At 46.7% G+C, this 18,417-nt stretch overlaps 1 protein-coding gene across 1 annotated transcript in view; it reads left to right on the forward strand.

Moving 5' to 3' along the window:
* Positions 1 to 351: 351 nt before the first annotated feature.
* EIF2B3 (eukaryotic translation initiation factor 2B subunit gamma) overlaps positions 352 to 18,417 on the forward strand; it is a 45,369-nt gene continuing 27,303 nt past the window's right edge. The window contains exons 1-5 of the mRNA XM_075321189.1: positions 352 to 448; positions 5,206 to 5,363; positions 5,947 to 6,089; positions 7,117 to 7,276; positions 8,050 to 8,161. Of these exons, the coding sequence (XP_075177304.1) occupies positions 5,210 to 5,363; positions 5,947 to 6,089; positions 7,117 to 7,276; positions 8,050 to 8,161 (569 nt within the window). The 5' untranslated portion in view covers positions 352 to 448; positions 5,206 to 5,209. The remainder of the gene's footprint in view (positions 449 to 5,205; positions 5,364 to 5,946; positions 6,090 to 7,116; positions 7,277 to 8,049; positions 8,162 to 18,417) is intronic.

Raw genomic sequence — 18,417 nt, forward strand, 5'->3', positions numbered from 1 at the left:
TAACAAAAAAAAAAAAAAAAAAAATCACTAGAAAAAAAAAATAAAAAAAAAATATATATAATATATATATATATATATATATATATATATATATATATATATATATATATATATATATATATATATATATATATATATATATATATATATATATATATATAATGCAGTGCATTTTCCCTAAAAAAGGCATAATAAAAAAAAAAATAATAATAAATATATCACAATAAATAAAAAAAAAAAAAAAATAGAAAAGGGTTCATGTCAGGGAAAAATGAACAGTGCTGATAATACTAGAACAGTCAGAGGGTCACGTGACGGCAGACTGTACACAGCACGTGGAGAACACGTGGTCACTGTTCGCATTGCAGCTTTTTGTCCCAGAACGGGATCCGTCTTCCGGCGCAGGAACTGTGGGATCTACAGGAACCGGGACCACTGCAGACTGAAGGTACCGGGTCACTCAACCCTCGGCCTCCGGTCCGGGTGTAATAGCGGTGTCAGAGCAACAGGGGGTGATAAAATCCGTCCGCTCAGTGTATACACCCTTCCTGCCGCCCAGAGATCTCTATACCTATCATTACGCGGCGACTACAAGCCCCAGCATGCTCCCACGGACAGATACAACATCTAGTGTGGGACTACAAGCCCCAGCATGCTCCCACATACAACAACTAGTGTGGGACTACAAGCCCCAGCATGCTCCCACATACAACATCTAGTGTGGGACTACAAGCCCCAGCATGCTCCTACATACAACAACTAGTGTGGGACTACAAGCCCCAGCATGCTCCCACATACAACAACTAGTGTGGGACTACAAGCCCCAGCATGCTCCCACATACAACAACTAGTGTGGGACTACAAGCCCCAGCATGCTCCCACATACAACAACTAGTGTGGGACTACAAGCCCCAGCATTCTCCCACATACAACAACTAGTGTGGGACTACAAGCCCCAGCATGCTCCCACATACAACTAGTGTGGGACTACAAACCCCAGCATGCTCCCACGGACAGATACAACATCTAGTGTGGGACTACAAGCCCCAGCATGCTCCACATACAACATCTAGTGTGGGACTACAAGCCCCAGCATGCTCCCACATGCAAGTAGTGTGGGACTACAAGCCCCAGCATGCTCCCACATACAACATCTAGTGTGGGACTACAAGCCCCAGCATGCTCCTACATACAACAACTAGTGTGGGACTACAAGCCCCAGCATGCTCCCACATACAACAACTAGTGTGGGACTACAAGCCCCAGCATGCTCCCACATACAACAACTAGTGTGGGACTACAAGCCCCAGCATGCTCCTACATACAACAACTAGTGTGGGACTACAAGCCCCAGCATGCTCCTACATACAACAACTAGTGTGGGACTACAAGCCCCAGCATGCTCCCACATACAACAACTAGTGTGGGACTACAAGCCCCAGCATGCTCCCACATACAACAACTAGTGTGGGACTACAAGCCCCAGCATGCTCCCACATACAACAACTAGTGTGGGACTACAAGCCCCAGCATTCTCCCACATACAACAACTAGTGTGGGACTACAAGCCCCAGCATGCTCCCACATACAACTAGTGTGGGACTACAAACCCCAGCATGCTCCCACGGACAGATACAACATCTAGTGTGGGACTACAAGCCCCAGCATGCTCCACATACAACTAGTGTGGGACTACAAACCCCAGCATGCTCCCACGGACAGATACAACATCTAGTGTGGGACTACAAGCCCCAGCATGCTCCCACATACAACTAGTGTGGGACTACAAACCCCAGCATGCTCCCACGGACAGATACAACATCTAGTGTGGGACTACAAGCCCCAGCATGCTCCTACATACAACAACTAGTGTGGGACTACAAGCCCCAGCATGCTCCTACATACAACAACTAGTGTGGGACTACAAGCCCCAGCATGCTCCCACATACAACAACTAGTGTGGGACTACAAGCCCCAGCATGCTCCCACATACAACTAGTGTGGGACTACAAACCCCAGCATGCTCCCACGGACAGATACAACATCTAGTGTGGGACTACAAGCCCCAGCATGCTCCACATACAACATCTAGTGTGGGACTACAAGCCCCAGCATGCTCCCACATACAAGTAGTGTGGGACTACAAGCCCCAGCATGCTCCCACATACAAGTAGTGTGGGACTGCAAGCCCCAGCATGCTCCCACATGCAACATCTAGTGTGGGACTACAAGCCCCAGCAGTCAATGGACCCTTTCTGTATTGTACTGTGGGTTCTCCAGCTGTGGACTACAAGTCCCAGCAGGCGTCAGACGGTGGGGCTCAGCCTGGTCCTGTCATGTGACTTGCAGTACGATTGTCGTGTTCTGAGTTGTGCCGATTATTCTGCTTTTCTGGTCTCCTTTTTCCTAAAATGATAATGAAAAGTTGGGAATCAGCGTCGTGTGATGAAAATGTTTCTTGAAATGAATTGGAGCGGGGACATGAAAGCATTTATCCCCCCCCCCCCCCCCCGGGCAGATATATTTATATACCACTGCCAATCTGCGCTCCCGTCCTGCATCTGCCCGGATCACTCCCCACATCTGCAGAAGATGAATGTTCTTACTGTATAAGCAAACGTTCTACAACTTTATAGCAAACTTTTTAAAGAGACCAGTGACTGGAAATAACAGGACGGATTTAATAAGATCTTTAATAAAAACAAAAGCCAAAACAGCCTGAACCTGGAGGAGAGGAGGTGACCTGCCCCTGCGCACACAGCGGGGGATGTTCCCATGTGTCCTGTCCTCTGCACCAAGCAGGAGCTGCACGGCTGGTACATTTTTTTTTTCAGCACACTAAAGGCCGGTTTCACATTTGGGTTGTTTTGACCGAAATGGAATTGGCCACAAATGCAGTACAGTTCATTTATTTACAGTGGAAGCGCGAAACAATGTGGACACATGCAGTAGTAAGAAGCACACAATAGCATGGTGTCGCGCTTCCACTGTAAAATGAACTATTCTGCATTTGTGGCAGATTCCATTTCGGTCAAAACGACGCAAATGTGAAACCGGCCCAATACAGGTATGTGCCCACAATCAGGGTGTGGTCTCTCGCTTCCTCCCCACGGAGAATGCATGCGATTCCACAGCAAACAATTCACATGCTGCAGTCTGGAAACACGCACGTTTGCTGTGGAAAAAATAAGCAGAGTGGGCACGGGATTTCTAGAAATCCATCCGCTGTGCTTATACTGTACAACGCAGTGGTTTGGACACAGCTGAAGCATGCTACAGCCAAAACGCTGCAAAAACTGATCGTGGGCACGCAGCCTAAGGCTATGTGCCCACGGGACTCTGTATCTGCGGATTTTTCTGCATCAAAATCTGCAGCCTTCTCCCGGAATCCGCACCTTTTCATAGGTGCGAATTTAATGCGGATTTTGCAATATTTTTTTTTTTCCTTAATTGAATAGGCAAAATCTGCACGAAAATCCGCAACAATAATTGACATGCTGCAGATTTTTCCGCACGAAAATCCGCACGATTTCCGCTGCGGAAAAATCCGCAGCGTGGGCACAGCATTTCCCCAAATGCCATGGAAATGGCTGGGGACTAGCTGTGCTGCAGATTTCTGTAAAATCCGCGGCTTTTCCGCAAGAAATCCGCGCATTTTCCGCAGCGTGGGCACATAGCTTTAGGCTATGTGCCCACGCTACAGGATTTATCGCGGATTTGACGCGGATTTTGACGCGGATTTAGCGCGGATTTGCCGAAAATCTGCAGCACAGCTACTCCCCAGCCATTTCAATGGCATTTTGGAAATGCTGTGCCCATGCTGCGGATTTTTCCGCTGCGGATTTTGCCGCGGATTTTGATGCGGAACAAACTGCAGCATGTCAATTGTTTGGTGCGGATTTGGTGCGGATTTTCTGTTTTGAATGGGGAAAAAAAAAAAAAAATCCGCATCAAAATCCGCGGTAAATCCGCGGTAAGGCTATGTGCCCACGCTACAGGATTTATCGCGGATTTGACGCGGATTTTGACGCGGATTTAGCGCGGATTTGCCGAAAATCTGCAGCACAGCTACTCCCCAGCCATTTCAATGGCATTTTGGAAATGCTGTGCCCATGCTGCGGATTTTTCCGCTGCGGATTTTGCCGCGGATTTTGATGCGGAACAAACTGCAGCATGTCAATTGTTTGGTGCGGATTTGGTGCGGATTTTCTGTTTTGAATGGGGAAAAAAAAAAAAAAAATCCGCATCAAAATCTGCGGTAAATCCGCGGTAAATCCGCGGCAAATCCGCGGGTGCGGATTTGCCGCGAAAGTTGCGGATTTTCAGGCAAAAAAATCCGCAGGGACCTTTTACTGTGGACACATAGCCTTACAGTCTAAACTGCACCAACAGTACAAGGATATGTGCACACGTTGCAGAAATGTCTGCATCTACTGGCAGGTAAAATACACTTTATGCATTTTTTAAAATTGCTTTCAATGGTAAAAAGGCAGAGCGAATTGATATGCTGCAGATTTTTACTGAAGGTAAAAAAAATCCTGAGTGTGTGCACAACACTTGAGGATTCTTGGACTTCGCTGCCATCATCTGTGAAAATCTGAAAGCAAAAAAACACAATGTGTGCACACATCCAAACATTCAATGCTGCAGCAATACACTAAGGCTATGGTCACATAAGGCAGTTTTTGCTGTGTTTTTTTTTTTTTTTTAGCAGTGAAACTGTACAAAACCTTTCTTGGCAGAAAATAACATGCAGTTTTTCTGGCAGTCTTAACAGTGTTGGGGGGGGGGGGACAAACCAAAACACTGCTAAAACACCCTGTGTGACCATAGCTAAACAATCTAAGCTGTGGCACTCACAGAGGCCTGTCTGGAGTGGAGACATCAGGTGGCCATACCCACAGATGCGACCATCAGGCTGCCGCCCTCTCAAATCCCACATTTAGCAGCATCCATACCTATCAGATGGTCAGCAGGTGGGTTTTGCCCCATTTCATCTATCATATATTGGGGGGTGGGCTTCATGTTGGGATACGCCCACCTGAGCACCAATGAGAGCACTGAGGCATCACCTGCAAAGCAATCATAGATCCTGAAATTAGTCAAGAAGCGGCGCAGGAAGCTTTACTCGCCGGCCCTGTAACAATTGGTAGCATTGAGGATTTGGATCATGGATGTAACGACGCTTTCTTGCTTCCCCCCCAGCAAAATGGCGATGGAGTTTCAGGCGGTGGTGATGGCGGTTAATGGGGGGTCCCGGATGCAGGACCTCACCAGCAGTATACCGAAGCCGCTGCTCCCTGTGGGCAATAAACCCCTGCTGTGGTACCCCCTGAACATGCTGGAACGGGCAGGGTTTGAGGGTAAGTTGTGGTGTAGTGCAAATAAATGGCTTTTGGGGAGCCCCTGTCCTCATCAGAGTCTGCACCGCTGCTCCTGGCATCTGTTCTTGTTTCGAACGCTGACAGCTTATCGACTGTATTTATTATTATTATTATTTATTATTATAGCGCCATTTATTCCATGGCGCTTTACAAGTGAAAGAGGGTATACGTACAACAATCATTAACAGTACAAGACAGACTGGTATAGGAGGAGAGAGGACCCTGCCCGCGAGGGCTCACAGTCTACAGTCTGTATTAGATCCAATTGACACAGCTCATCTGTGTCTCTGCCCAAGTTGACGTCGCGTGTTGCAAAGCTCACTGATTGGCTGCAACGTATTTGATAAGCTGTCAATCAGTGAGCTCTTTGGCACTTGGCGTCAACTTGGGCAGAGCTTACTGATTGCAGCGCTATTGATGTCAGAAAAAGGAGCAGCAGTGAGGACCTTGGGAGGGTGTGTAAAGCACTTTTGCATATTTTATATAAAAATAAACGGTAGGGGGGAACCGCTATACAGTGAGATTTTCTTTAAAGGTTAACATGTGGTGTCCGTTCTCTCAGAGGTCATTGTAGTGACAACCCGGGAGGTTCAGAAAAGTGTCCCAACCATGAAAATGAAGGTGGAGATGGTGTATGTGCCCGAAGATAAGGCGTCTGAGTGGGGGACAGCGGATTCTCTGCGGCACATCTACTCAAAGATCAAGGTAAAGCACAGGACCCCAACCTCCTACATACCTGAGCTCACATCACGCCCTGCTACTTCAGTGTCTGCTCACAGCAGCACTGCGGTAATAATAGCAGAGATGTCGCCTGCATCAGTCAGTGCTCAGTGATATAGACAGAAATATTAGAGCTCACCAGGAGACGGAGGACGCGGGGCCGGAGTGATGGAGACATTGACTGTGCAGCAGTAAGGATTGTGTGAGGCTGCAGATTTGACACAAGAATCGGGTATTCGGTCAGTATCTTGCGTCCGTATTTGTGAGCCAAAATCAGGATTGGGGGAAAAAAAATGAAGTGGTGCCCATGTTTCTGTTATACTTTTTCCCCTGATTTGCTCCATTCCCTGATTTTGGCTTACAAATACTGATCGTGCCCTAAGACGTTTGTGTAAGATGTCAAATGCTTTACAGGTGACCTTCTGCCGCCATGGAGGTGTGTGTATGTATATTTATCACAGACAAAAAATTTGCTTATGTTAATGTGTTTCTGATTTATAAGACCTTATGCTCCAGTTGCATCCAAAGCTGCACTATAAATACCGCAGCTTACTCCTCCACCGTGTGCACTTCTGACAGCTTAGTTTAGCCTATATAATGTCTTTATTCTCGCATCACACTAATGAATAGTGTCATGAGTGAACGTTTGCTTTGCTGCACCAGTGCGGAAAACCCATCACATGCTGACAGTCACATTATAGCATAGGACCTTACAGAAAAGCAATAAGACTTGTAAACACAACTCTGAAGTGACTGGAATGTAAGCATTGTGACTGCTCCTAAGGAAGTGACTGCAGCTCTGGATGTGACTGGAGTATTGGCAGTGTGACTGCAGCTCTGGATGTGACTGGAGTATTGGCAGTGTGACTGCAGCTCTGGATGTGACTGGAGTATTGGCATTGTGACTGCAGCTCTAGATGTGAGTGGAGCAGTTTCCTGTAACTGACCATAATGAATCAGATACTTGGTGGATGTGTTTTGACTCTTGTCTGACTCCTTAAATTCCCCTTAGAGCGATGTCTTGGTTGTCAGCTGCGACCTCATAACAGAAGTTGCTCTGCATGAAGTGGTTGACCTGTTTCGGGCTCACAACGCCACGCTCACCATGCTGATGCGGAAAGCGCCAGAGCCTAGCGAGCACGTCCCCGGGCAGAAAGGGAAGCAGAAGGCCGGTGAGTGGCTGATCCAACGGTGGTCGGGTGTCGTTGGTATCCATTGTACTGTGGACCCAGCTCTACACTTTGGTTTCCATAAGGCCACTTTCACACTGCATTCTGACCCGCGCTCAGTGGTCCCCCCGGGGCTTCCGTTTGAATCCCCTGCAAAACTGGTTTTGGACGCATGCGCCGACGGGGCCACTGAGTGTAATGGTGCAGACGGTCACCATGTGCTCTGCTGTGCACCACGTTCGGGCCTATACGCTTACAGGAGACGGACACCCAGATGTAGTAGACTACTATGTCTGATTGTCCATCGCTGGAAAGCGTATACGCCCGAATGTGGTGCACAGTAGAGCACACGGTGACTGCCTGCACCATTACACTCAGTGGCCCCGTCGGCGCATGCGTCCAAAACTCGTTTTGCAGGGGATTCAAACGGAAGCCCGGGGGGGGGGAACCACTGAGCGCAGGTCAGAATGCAGTGTAAAAGTGGCCTTAGATACGTGTTGTGTGTGTTTTTTTTTTTTTTTTGTTTTTTTTTTCTTAAAAGTTAACCTGATAACAAGAAGAGCAGCAGAACAGATCCAGCGTGGTTATATTTTTTTAGATGGGTGCAGAGCATTTTTCTTTTGTGTTGCAAAAATTTGTTTTTAATAAAAACCAAAAAAACAAACGAGACAAAACCTATAATGTAGAGGGCATTGTATAATATGGAGCTTCCTCCGCACATTTGTAGTCTGCATCGGACTTGCCGCTCAGTTATTCTCCATTGTTCTCATTGTCAGTGGAGGAGCGAGATTTCGTAGGGGTGGATAACAGCGGGTCCCGACTCCTGCTGCTCGGTAATGAGGAGGACCTGGACGACGGTCTAGACCTGAAGAAAAGCCTCTTCCAGCGGTGAGTCCACACATCACAGGATGCCGCTATACTTGGGTGACGTAGCCTCATTCCTCAGCACGCGGGCGACGATCCCGGGCTGTAATTGGGGTGCAGCGGGCCGGTCTGGCAGCTGTTTGTCGCAGCTGTGTTGCTGCAGGGGGCATCGGAAGTGATGAATTACACCCGGCAGATCGCATGTGCTGACTGATGGGAGGACTCGGCGACATCTCACACGTGGGGTCACTATGTTGCTCCTCTTGGTGGCTGGATATAGACAGTAATAGGATGGTACAGTAAATTGTGCGGACATATGGTGCTGTAACTGAAAGGTTCTGTCTAGGATTGTCACTGCAGAAAACCTCTGTGTAGCACCAAAGGGGTGCCTGCAATTACAAGCATGTCCTGGAATCCAGAACGTCCTGGTTTGGATATCAGGATAATGCTGCATAGATCAAAAATAGCCCCTCGTCCATATTAAACCCCCCCCCCCCCACCAAAAAAACCCCAACAAAAAAACCAAAACTATTGTTCAGTCTGCTCACCATGTGACCAGGCTGCAACCAATCAGACGCCTCTGATATCTTCATACTTTTTAAAAGTTTTAGCTTAAGGTTTTTTCTTTCGTTCTTAAGAAAGACGAAGGAAGCCTCCTCACCTGAGAGATCTCTGCGACCCCTAAACCAATTGACCTATGACCGGTGTCCATTCTAGTGTCAATTTCTCTGCTCCTTTGTCTATTTCTATGTTTCAGACCAGTGCTTCGCGGCTACCCATTGTCACCATTGAACCCATTGTCACGGGACGTTATATGCAAGGGCTATCTCCTGTCCCATGGGTAAAAATGTATTTTGTGTCTAGTGTAGGAGACTTGGTAAAATGTCACCCTGCCTATAGACCTAATGGGTCAGATAGGGTCCCACAGAAATGGCAGTATATTTGGCCAGGCAGAACCCGGGGTGGATGGGGCAGAGCATATTGCCTCCTATTTATTAGATGATCATCAGAGCTCCCTCTTGTGGTAGATGGGTGTCGGTGTGGTCCTTGCATTCTGTTCATGCATCAGGGAGCTCAGGATGGACAGCACTATACCTGCCTCTAATAACTGGGGAGCCAGGAGTGGAATAATTGCGGTCGCAGGGGTCTCCATTGCAATCAGGCCTGTGGGTTCAGGGGGCCTGAGGACCTCAGCCAGTGGCGCAATGGCTGCAAGCCACGTGACTGCTGTAGAGCCTGTGACTCAGAGGGGGGCGGGGTGCCAGCGCCGGCATCGAGGGGGCCCCCGCGGAGGATCACACTTTCAATTGTATTGGTATCACAGATGCCGATCTAAAGGCCGCTTTACACGCTACAATTTATCTGACGATCTCAGTAGCGATGTGACACACCCAGATCGTTGTTACGATTTGCCGAGATCGCTCATAGGTCGTTTATTGGCGGTCACACGTAACGATTGAACAAGCGACGCAAAATCGTTCAGCGATATATTGTTTGACCAAAGGCGGTCGTGTGGATGTTGTTCGTCGTTGGCACGGTGTCAAACGTAGCAATATGTCTGCTGCGTTCCAAACGGTGAACACTATTTTGAAACTGAACGACGTGTAAGCGATCAACGATTTTCAGCGTGTTTGCGATCGATCAGAGTCGCTCAGAGGTGTCACACGCAACGACGTCGCTAACGATGCCAGATGTGCGTCACGGAAACTGACACTGATGACATATCGTCAGATAAATCGTAGCGTGTAACGCGGCCTTCATTGAAAGTAATGATGAGAGACGGAGCAGAGCGCTTCCTCGCTCACCATTGTCCTGCTGTGTCTGTCTGCGCTCTGCCTCTGACAGTTCAGCGGAACGCAATGATGTCACCGCTGTGCACAGCGACAAAACGGTGGACGCGCTGAGGAGACCGGAGCACCAGGGGAAACAGGAGAAGTTAGTATGTATTTAATCACAGTGACCAGAGGGCTATGGGGGTCAATTAAACGATATGGGAGCTGTATGCCACTACATGAGGGGGCATAATACTATATGAGGGTGTATTATAATGTATGGAGGACTATGGGGAGTGTATTATAATGTACGGAGGATTATGAGCAGTATATTATTATATATGGAGGACTATGAGCAGTATATTATTATATATGGAGGACTATGAGCAGTATATTATTATATATGGAGGACTATGGGGAGTGTATTATATGGAGGACTATGGGGAGTGTATTATTATATATGGAGGACTATGAGCAGTGTATTATTATATATGGAGTACTATGAGCAGTGTATTAATATATATAGCGGACTATGAGCAATGTATTATATATGGAGGACTATGAGCAGTGTATTATTATATATGGAGGACTATGAACAGTGTATTATTATATATGGAGGACTATGGGGAGTGTATTATATGGAGGACTATGAGCAGTGTATTATATATGGAGGACTATGAGCAGTGTATTATTATATATGGAGGACTATGGGGAGTGTATTATTATATATGGAGGACTATGAACAGTATATTATTATATATGGAGGACTATGGGGAGTGTATTATATGGAGGACTATGAGCAGTGTATTATTATATATGGAGGACTATGAGCAGTATATTATTATATATGGAGGACTATGGGGAGTGTATTATATGGAGGACTATGGGGAGTGTATTATATGGAGGACTATGGGGAGTGTATTATATGGAGGACTATGAGCAGTGTATTATATATGGAGGACTATGAGCAGTGTATTATTATATATGGAGGACTATGAACAGTGTATTATTATATATGGAGGACTATGGGGAGTGTATTATATGGAGGACTATGAGCAGTGTATTATATATGGAGGACTATGAGCAGTGTATTATTATATATGGAGGACTATGGGGAGTGTATTATTATATATGGAGGACTATGAACAGTATATTATTATATATGGAGGACTATGGGGAGTGTATTATATGGAGGACTATGAGCAGTGTATTATTATATATGGAGGACTATGAGCAGTATATTATTATATATGGAGGACTATGGGGAGTGTATTATATATGGAGGACTATGAGCAGTGTATTATTATATATGGAGGACTATGAGCAGTGTATTATTATATATGGAGGACTATGAGCAGTGTATTATATATGGAGGACTATGAGCAGTGTATTATTATATATGGAGGACTATGGGGAGTGTATTATATGGAGGACTATGAGCAGTGTATTATTATATATGGAGGACTATGAGCAGTGTATTATTATATATGGAGGACTATGAGCAGTGTATTATTATATATGGAGGACTATGAGCAGTGTATTATTATATATGGAGGACTATGAGCAGTGTATTATATATGGAGGACTATGAGCAGTGTATTATTATATATGGAGGACTATGGGGAGTGTATTATATGGAGGACTATGAGCAGTGTATTATTATATATGGAGGACTATGAGCAGTGTATTATTATATATGGAGGACTATGAGCAGTGTATTATTATATATGGAGGACTATGAGCAGTGTATTATTATATATGGAGGACTATGAGCAGTGTATTATTATATATGGAGGACTATGAGCAGTGTATTATTATATATGGAGGACTATGGGGAGTGTGTTATTATATATGGAGGACTATGAACAGTGTATTATTATATATGGAGGACTATGGGGAGTGTATTATATGGAGGACTATGAGCAGTGTATTATATATGGAGGACTATGAGCAGTGTATTATTATATATGGAGGACTATGGGGAGTGTATTATTATATATGGAGGACTATGAACAGTATATTATTATATATGGAGGACTATGGGGAGTGTATTATATGGAGGACTATGAGCAGTGTATTATTATATATGGAGGACTATGAGCAGTATATTATTATATATGGAGGACTATGGGGAGTGTATTATATATGGAGGACTATGAGCAGTGTATTATTATATATGGAGGACTATGGGGAGTGTATTATATATGGAGGACTATGAGCAGTGTATTATTATATATGGAGGACTATGAACAGTATATTATTATATATGGAGGACTATGGGGAGTGTATTATATATGGAGGACTATGAGCAGTGTATTATTATATATGGAGGACTATGGGGAGTGTATTATATATGGAGGACTATGAGCAGTGTATTATTATATATGGAGGACTATGGGGAGTGTATTATTATATATGGAGGACTATGAACAGTATATTATTATATATGGAGGACTATGGGGAGTGTATTATATGGAGGACTATGAGCAGTGTATTATTATATATGGAGGACTATGAGCAGTATATTATTATATATGGAGGACTATGGGGAGTGTATTATATATGGAGGACTATGAGCAGTGTATTATTATATATGGAGGACTATGGGGAGTGTATTATATATGGAGGACTATGAGCAGTGTATTATTATATATGGAGGACTATGAACAGTATATTATTATATATGGAGGACTATGGGGAGTGTATTATATATGGAGGACTATGAGCAGTGTATTATTATATATGGAGGACTATGAGCAGTATATAATTATATATGGAGGACTATGGGGAGTGTATTATATGGAGGACTATGAGCAGTGTATTATTATATATGGAGGACTATGGGGAGTGTATTATATGGAGGACTATGAGCAGTGTATTATTATATATGGAGGACTATGAGCAGTATATTATTATATATGGAGGACTATGGGGAGTGTATTATATATGGAGGACTATGGGGAGTGTATTATATATGGAGGACTATGAGCAGTGTATTATATATGGAGGACTATGAGCAGTATATTATATATGGAGGACTATGAGCAGTGTATTATATATGGAGGACTATGAGCAGTATATTATATATGGAGGACTATGAGCAGTATATTATATATGGAGGACTATGAGCAGTGTATTATATATAGAGGACTATGAGCAGTGTATTATTATATATGGAGGACTATGAGCAGTATATTATATATGGAGGACTATGAGCAGTATATTATATATGGAGGACTATGGGGAGTGTATTATATGGAGGACTATGGGGAGTGTATTATATGGAGGACTATGAGCAGTATATTATATATGGAGGACTATGAGCAGTGTATTATATATGGAGGACTATGAGCAGTGTATTATATATGGAGGACTATGAGCAGTATATTATATATGGAGGACTATGAGCAGTATATTATATATGGAGGACTATGAGCAGTGTATTATATATGGAGGACTATGAGCAGTATATTATATATGGAGGACTATGAGCAGTGTATTATATATGGAGGACTATGAGCAGTATATTATATATGGAGGACTATGGGGAGTGTATTATGTATGGAGGCCTATGAGTTGCATTAGAATATTGGATATAATATCACTGGGATATCTGATTATGGGTAAGATGGGTGCTGAGGGAAAGAGCTAGTTGTCAGTGTAATTATCCTGTACCCCGAGATGGAGGGTGGCCTGGGGGGAGGGGGGGGGGGTCAGGTCCAAACTTTGCACCGGTGCCCATTGAACTCTAGTTACTTCACTGGGTGGTAAAATATATCTTTGTACCATGTTAGCGAGTAGAGAGAAAAAATTGTTTCACTGGGGTGAGCGCTGCAGAGAAAAACATGTTGTTTATAGCCGATAGTGTGCGTAAGCTGTGCCCATTTATTCACAAATTTCCCCCTCCCCTCACCCAAGGAAAATCACATGCAATCCACAGATAAAATGGCTGCCCCGGCCTTCACTCCTGGATTAGTCATTAAGTTAAATGTTAATGAGGTGCGATGTGGAGAAGACATCAAATACGGACCAAGAAGACCTAAAGAAACAGAAGGTTCTGCGCTGTCGTCTGCACCGTGCATGATCGGCCTTCGTTTGTGTTTTTCCATAAAATGAAGCTTTTTTTTTTTTTTTTTTATTTTTAAATCTTCTTCCTCCTCCTTTTGCTTCCACCCACAATACGATCTGCTGCAGCTCTGCTCCATCCTGGATGGACCTGACCCTCCGTGCATCCTGATTTATGAATATCATGCTAAATCTGCAGTATAGACTGCCAAGCGAAATAGTACATTGCAGTTATTTAGCATTTAGGGTCTGGAAAACCGAGGAGCGTTCTCTGTGCAGTGCGACGGGTTCTTTTCATTGCAGAGTTCTGGATCGGACGTAAGCGGTGTCGATGACTTCACCTGCAGGGATGCTTGCGCAATCGGCGGGTATTGTACATGTGTCCTGTTCATTGCAGCAGTATATGTGCGTGATGCCAAACGATTGTGCCCCAGTCTCAGCAGGAATGTGGGGTCCTGGAGGGAAAACCCTTGGAACCTTTGACCTGGTGCCCCAATCAGGGGTGTGGGCAGGTTATACACAGCTCAGCAATCGGAGAACTGCTAGATTTAGAGCTGATAAAACTGACTTTTCTCAACACTGCAGCAAGCAGCCCAGTAGGTGATACATTGTTGGAATCAGGGTCTCTGCCCCCATATCATACTGATGTCAGAGATTGGGCACCAGGTCAAAAGTTCCCAGGTTTTCCTTTTTTTTTCCTCCCCCCCCCCCCCCCCCCCCCCCCCCTCTGCATGACCATCGCATTCCTAAAGAGAATGGTGCACAATCATTTAGTATCATGCACATATACTACTCTCATGAACAGGACCCATGTCCAGCACCTGCCGATTGTGCAGACGTCTCTGCAGGTGAAGTCATTGCCTCTACATTTGTGCTGCTCTTGCATTAGGTGGCAAAAACCTGATGACCGATTCCATTCAAAGCCTAAACTGCTAACTTGAGATGTGTAAAAGTACCCAAGTGGCCATACACATTAAGACAAATGTTTGCTGAGCGTGCAGATTTCTTTGTCGCTCCATTGGGAGACCCAGACGATTGGGTGTATAGCTACTGCCTCCGGAGGCCACACAAAGCACTACACTTAAAAGTGTAAGGCCCCTCCCCTTCTGGCTATACACCCCCCGTGGGATCACGGGCTCCTCAGTTTTCATGCTTTGTGCGAAGGAGGTCAGACATCCACGCATAGCTCCACTGTTTAGTCAGCAGCAGCTGCTGACTATGTCGGATGGAAGAAAAGAGGGCCCATACTAGGGCCCCCAGCATGCTCCCTTCTCACCCCACTTTTGTCGGCGGTGTTTGTTAAGGTTGAGGTACCCATTGCGGGTACGGAGGCTGGAGCCCACATGCTGCATCCTTCCCCATCCCCCTTAGGGCTCTGGGTGAAGTGGGATTTTACCGGTCTCCAGGCACTGAGACCGTGCTCCATCCACAGCCCCTGGAAAATCTGCTGGATATGGAGCTGAGTATCGTCAGGGACATGGCCCTGCTACATCAAGGTACTCTGTGTCCCCATACAGACGCAGACACACTGCAGCATTGCTGAGTGTGTTAGTGCGCCGGGGACAACAGCGCGCGCGCTGGTGCCACTACTCACTACAGCTCTGCTGAGTGAGTCTATGTATTGCGAACTGCCGCGCCGGCCGCTGCTGTTAGTTTAAAAAATGCTGCGGCGCGGCTGGGACTTGTGGTGCGCCGGGGACTTCCGCGCTGGCCGTGCATGTATGACGGCCGCGCTTATTAATCGAGTCCCCGGCTTTTGCGGCCTAGTTTCGTTTCGTTCCCGCCCCCAGGCCTGCCAGTCAGGGGAAGGGCGGGACGCTGTACAGAATGTCAGCGCAGAGGGCTGGAGTCTATTTACATACTCCAGCCCTCACACTGGGCACAGTGGGACGCCAGTTTCCCGCACTTTGTCTGCGGCACGCCCACGGTCCGCCCCTCTTCACAGAACGCCGGCAGCCATTCCTTTGTGCAGTCTGAGCTGGAGAGGGGAGACAAGTTCTGGGAGACCCAGACACGGGATTCTGGCGACCACACACCCGCGTTTGAGCGGGCGGTAAGCGGCACCTCTGGTGCTGACCCCACTTAGTGCCGAAGTGTACATTTGTATTTTTATGCTTGCATGCTATACATTGCACTGTACGGTCGCTAGTGATTCTTGGCTATATACCCTCCTAGATTGCTCAGAGGAGACAACAGCATGTCATCCGCAAAAAGCAAGGGTGCCAAGGCACAGGCTTTCTATGCTGCTTGCACCGCATGTGGGGCTGTTCTACCGGCAGGTTCCACTGACCCCCACTGTGTGCAGTGCTCGGCCCCTGTGGCAACTGCTCGGCCGGGGCCTCTGCTAGAGGTGACCCAGGGAGAACCACCTGTGAATACTGTCCAGGTGACGGGGACAGAGTTTGCAGTCTTTGCTGATAGATTGTCTGTGACTATGACTAAAATTCTAGAAACTTTGCAGTCTAGACCAGTAACTCAACCATGGGCACTGTTGACTCATTGCTCCCGGGTCCCCCTCAAATGGAACAGCTCCGGGCTCCGGGGGTGTCCCATGCATCCCAGGGTGACGGCTCTGACTCGGACGACAGTCCCAGACAACCTAAGCGGGCTCGCTATGAGCGGCCCTCGACTTCATCACACTGGTCAGGGTCCCAGCAGGAGGACTCTCTGTATGATGAGGCGGAGGTAGCTGATCAGGATTCTGATCCTGAGACCGCTCTCAATCTGGATACACCAGATGGTGACGCCATAGTGAATGATCTTATAGCGTCCATCAATAAAATGTTGGATATTACTCCCACAGCTCCTCCAGTGGAGGAATCAGCTTCACAGCAGGAGAAATTCCATTTCAGATATCCCAAGCGTAAATTAAGTACTTTTCTGGACCATTCTGACTTTAAAGAGGCAGTCCAGAAACACCACGCTTACCCAGATAAGCGTTTCTCCAAACGACTTAAGGATACACGTTATCCCTTTCCCCCTGACGTGGTCAAGGGCTGGACCCAGTGTCCCAAGGTGGATCCCCCTATCTCCAGGCTTGCGGCTAGATCCATAGTTGCAGTGGAGGATGGGGCTGCACTTAAAGATGCCACTGACAGACAGATGGAGCTCTGGTTGAAATCCATCTATGAAGCTATCGGCGCGTCGTTTGCTCCAGCATTCGCAGCCGTATGGGCACTCCAGGCTATTTCAGCTGGTCTTACACAGATTGACACGATCACACGTACATCTGTTCCGCAGGTGGCATCCTTAACCTCTCAAATGTCTGCATTTGCGTCTTACGCGATTAATGCTGTCCTGGACTCTACGAGCCGTACGGCAGTGGCGTCAGCCAACTCCGTGGTTCTACGCAGGGCCTTATGGTTAAGGGAATGGAAGGCAGATTCTGCGTCCAAAAAGTGCTTAACCAGTTTGCCATTTTCTGGTGATCGACTGTTTGGTGAGCGTTTGGATGAAATCATTAAGCAGTCCAAGGGTAAGGATTCATCCTTACCTCAGCCCAGACAAACCAAACCCCAACAGAGGAGGGGACAGTCGGGGTTTCGGTCCTTTCGAGGCTCGGGCAGGTCCCAATTCTCCTCGTCCAAAAGGACTCAAAAGGATCAGAGGAGCTCATATTCTTGGCGGGCTCAGTCACGCCCAAAAAAGACAGCCGGAAGACCCGCTACCAAGGCGGCTTCCTCATGACTTTCGGCCTCCTCTCTCCGCATCCTCGGTCGGTGGCAGGCTCTCCCGCTTTGGCGACATTTGGCTGCCACAGGTCCAAGACCGTTGGGTGAGAGACATTCTGTCCCACGGGTACAGGATAGAGTTCAGTTCTCGTCCTCCAACTCGATTCTTCAGAACGTCTCCGCCTCCCGACCGAGCCGATGCTCTTCTGCAAGCGGTGTGCACTCTAAAGGCAGAAGGAGTGGTGATCCCGGTTCCTCTTCAGGAGCAAGGTCACGGTTTTTACTCCAATTTGTTTGTGGTACCAAAAAAGGACGGATCTTTCCGTCCCGTTCTGGACCTAAAACTTCTCAACAAGTACGTGAAAACCAGGCGGTTCCGGATGGAATCCCTCCGCTCCGTCATCGCCTCAATGTCTCAAGGAGATTTCCTAGCATCAATAGACATCAAGGATGCTTATCTCCACGTGCCGATTGCTACAGAGCACCAGCGTTTTCTACGCTTCGTGATAGGAGACGAACACCTTCAGTTCGTAGCTCTGCCTTTTGGTCTGGCGACAGCACCACGGGCCTTCACCAAGGTCATGGCAGCAGTAGTAGCAGTCCTGCACTCTCAGGGACACTCGGTGATCCCTTACTTAGACGATCTGCTTGTCAAGGCTCCCTCTCAAGAGGCCTGCCAACACAGCCTGAACGTTGCGCTGGAGACTCTCCAGAGTTTCGGGTGGATCATCAACTTTTCCAAGTCAAATCTGACCCCGACCCAATCGCTAAC

The sequence above is a fragment of the Anomaloglossus baeobatrachus genome, chromosome 8, assembly GCF_048569485.1.
Source record: "Anomaloglossus baeobatrachus isolate aAnoBae1 chromosome 8, aAnoBae1.hap1, whole genome shotgun sequence".
Lineage (NCBI taxonomy): Eukaryota > Metazoa > Chordata > Amphibia > Anura > Aromobatidae > Anomaloglossus > Anomaloglossus baeobatrachus.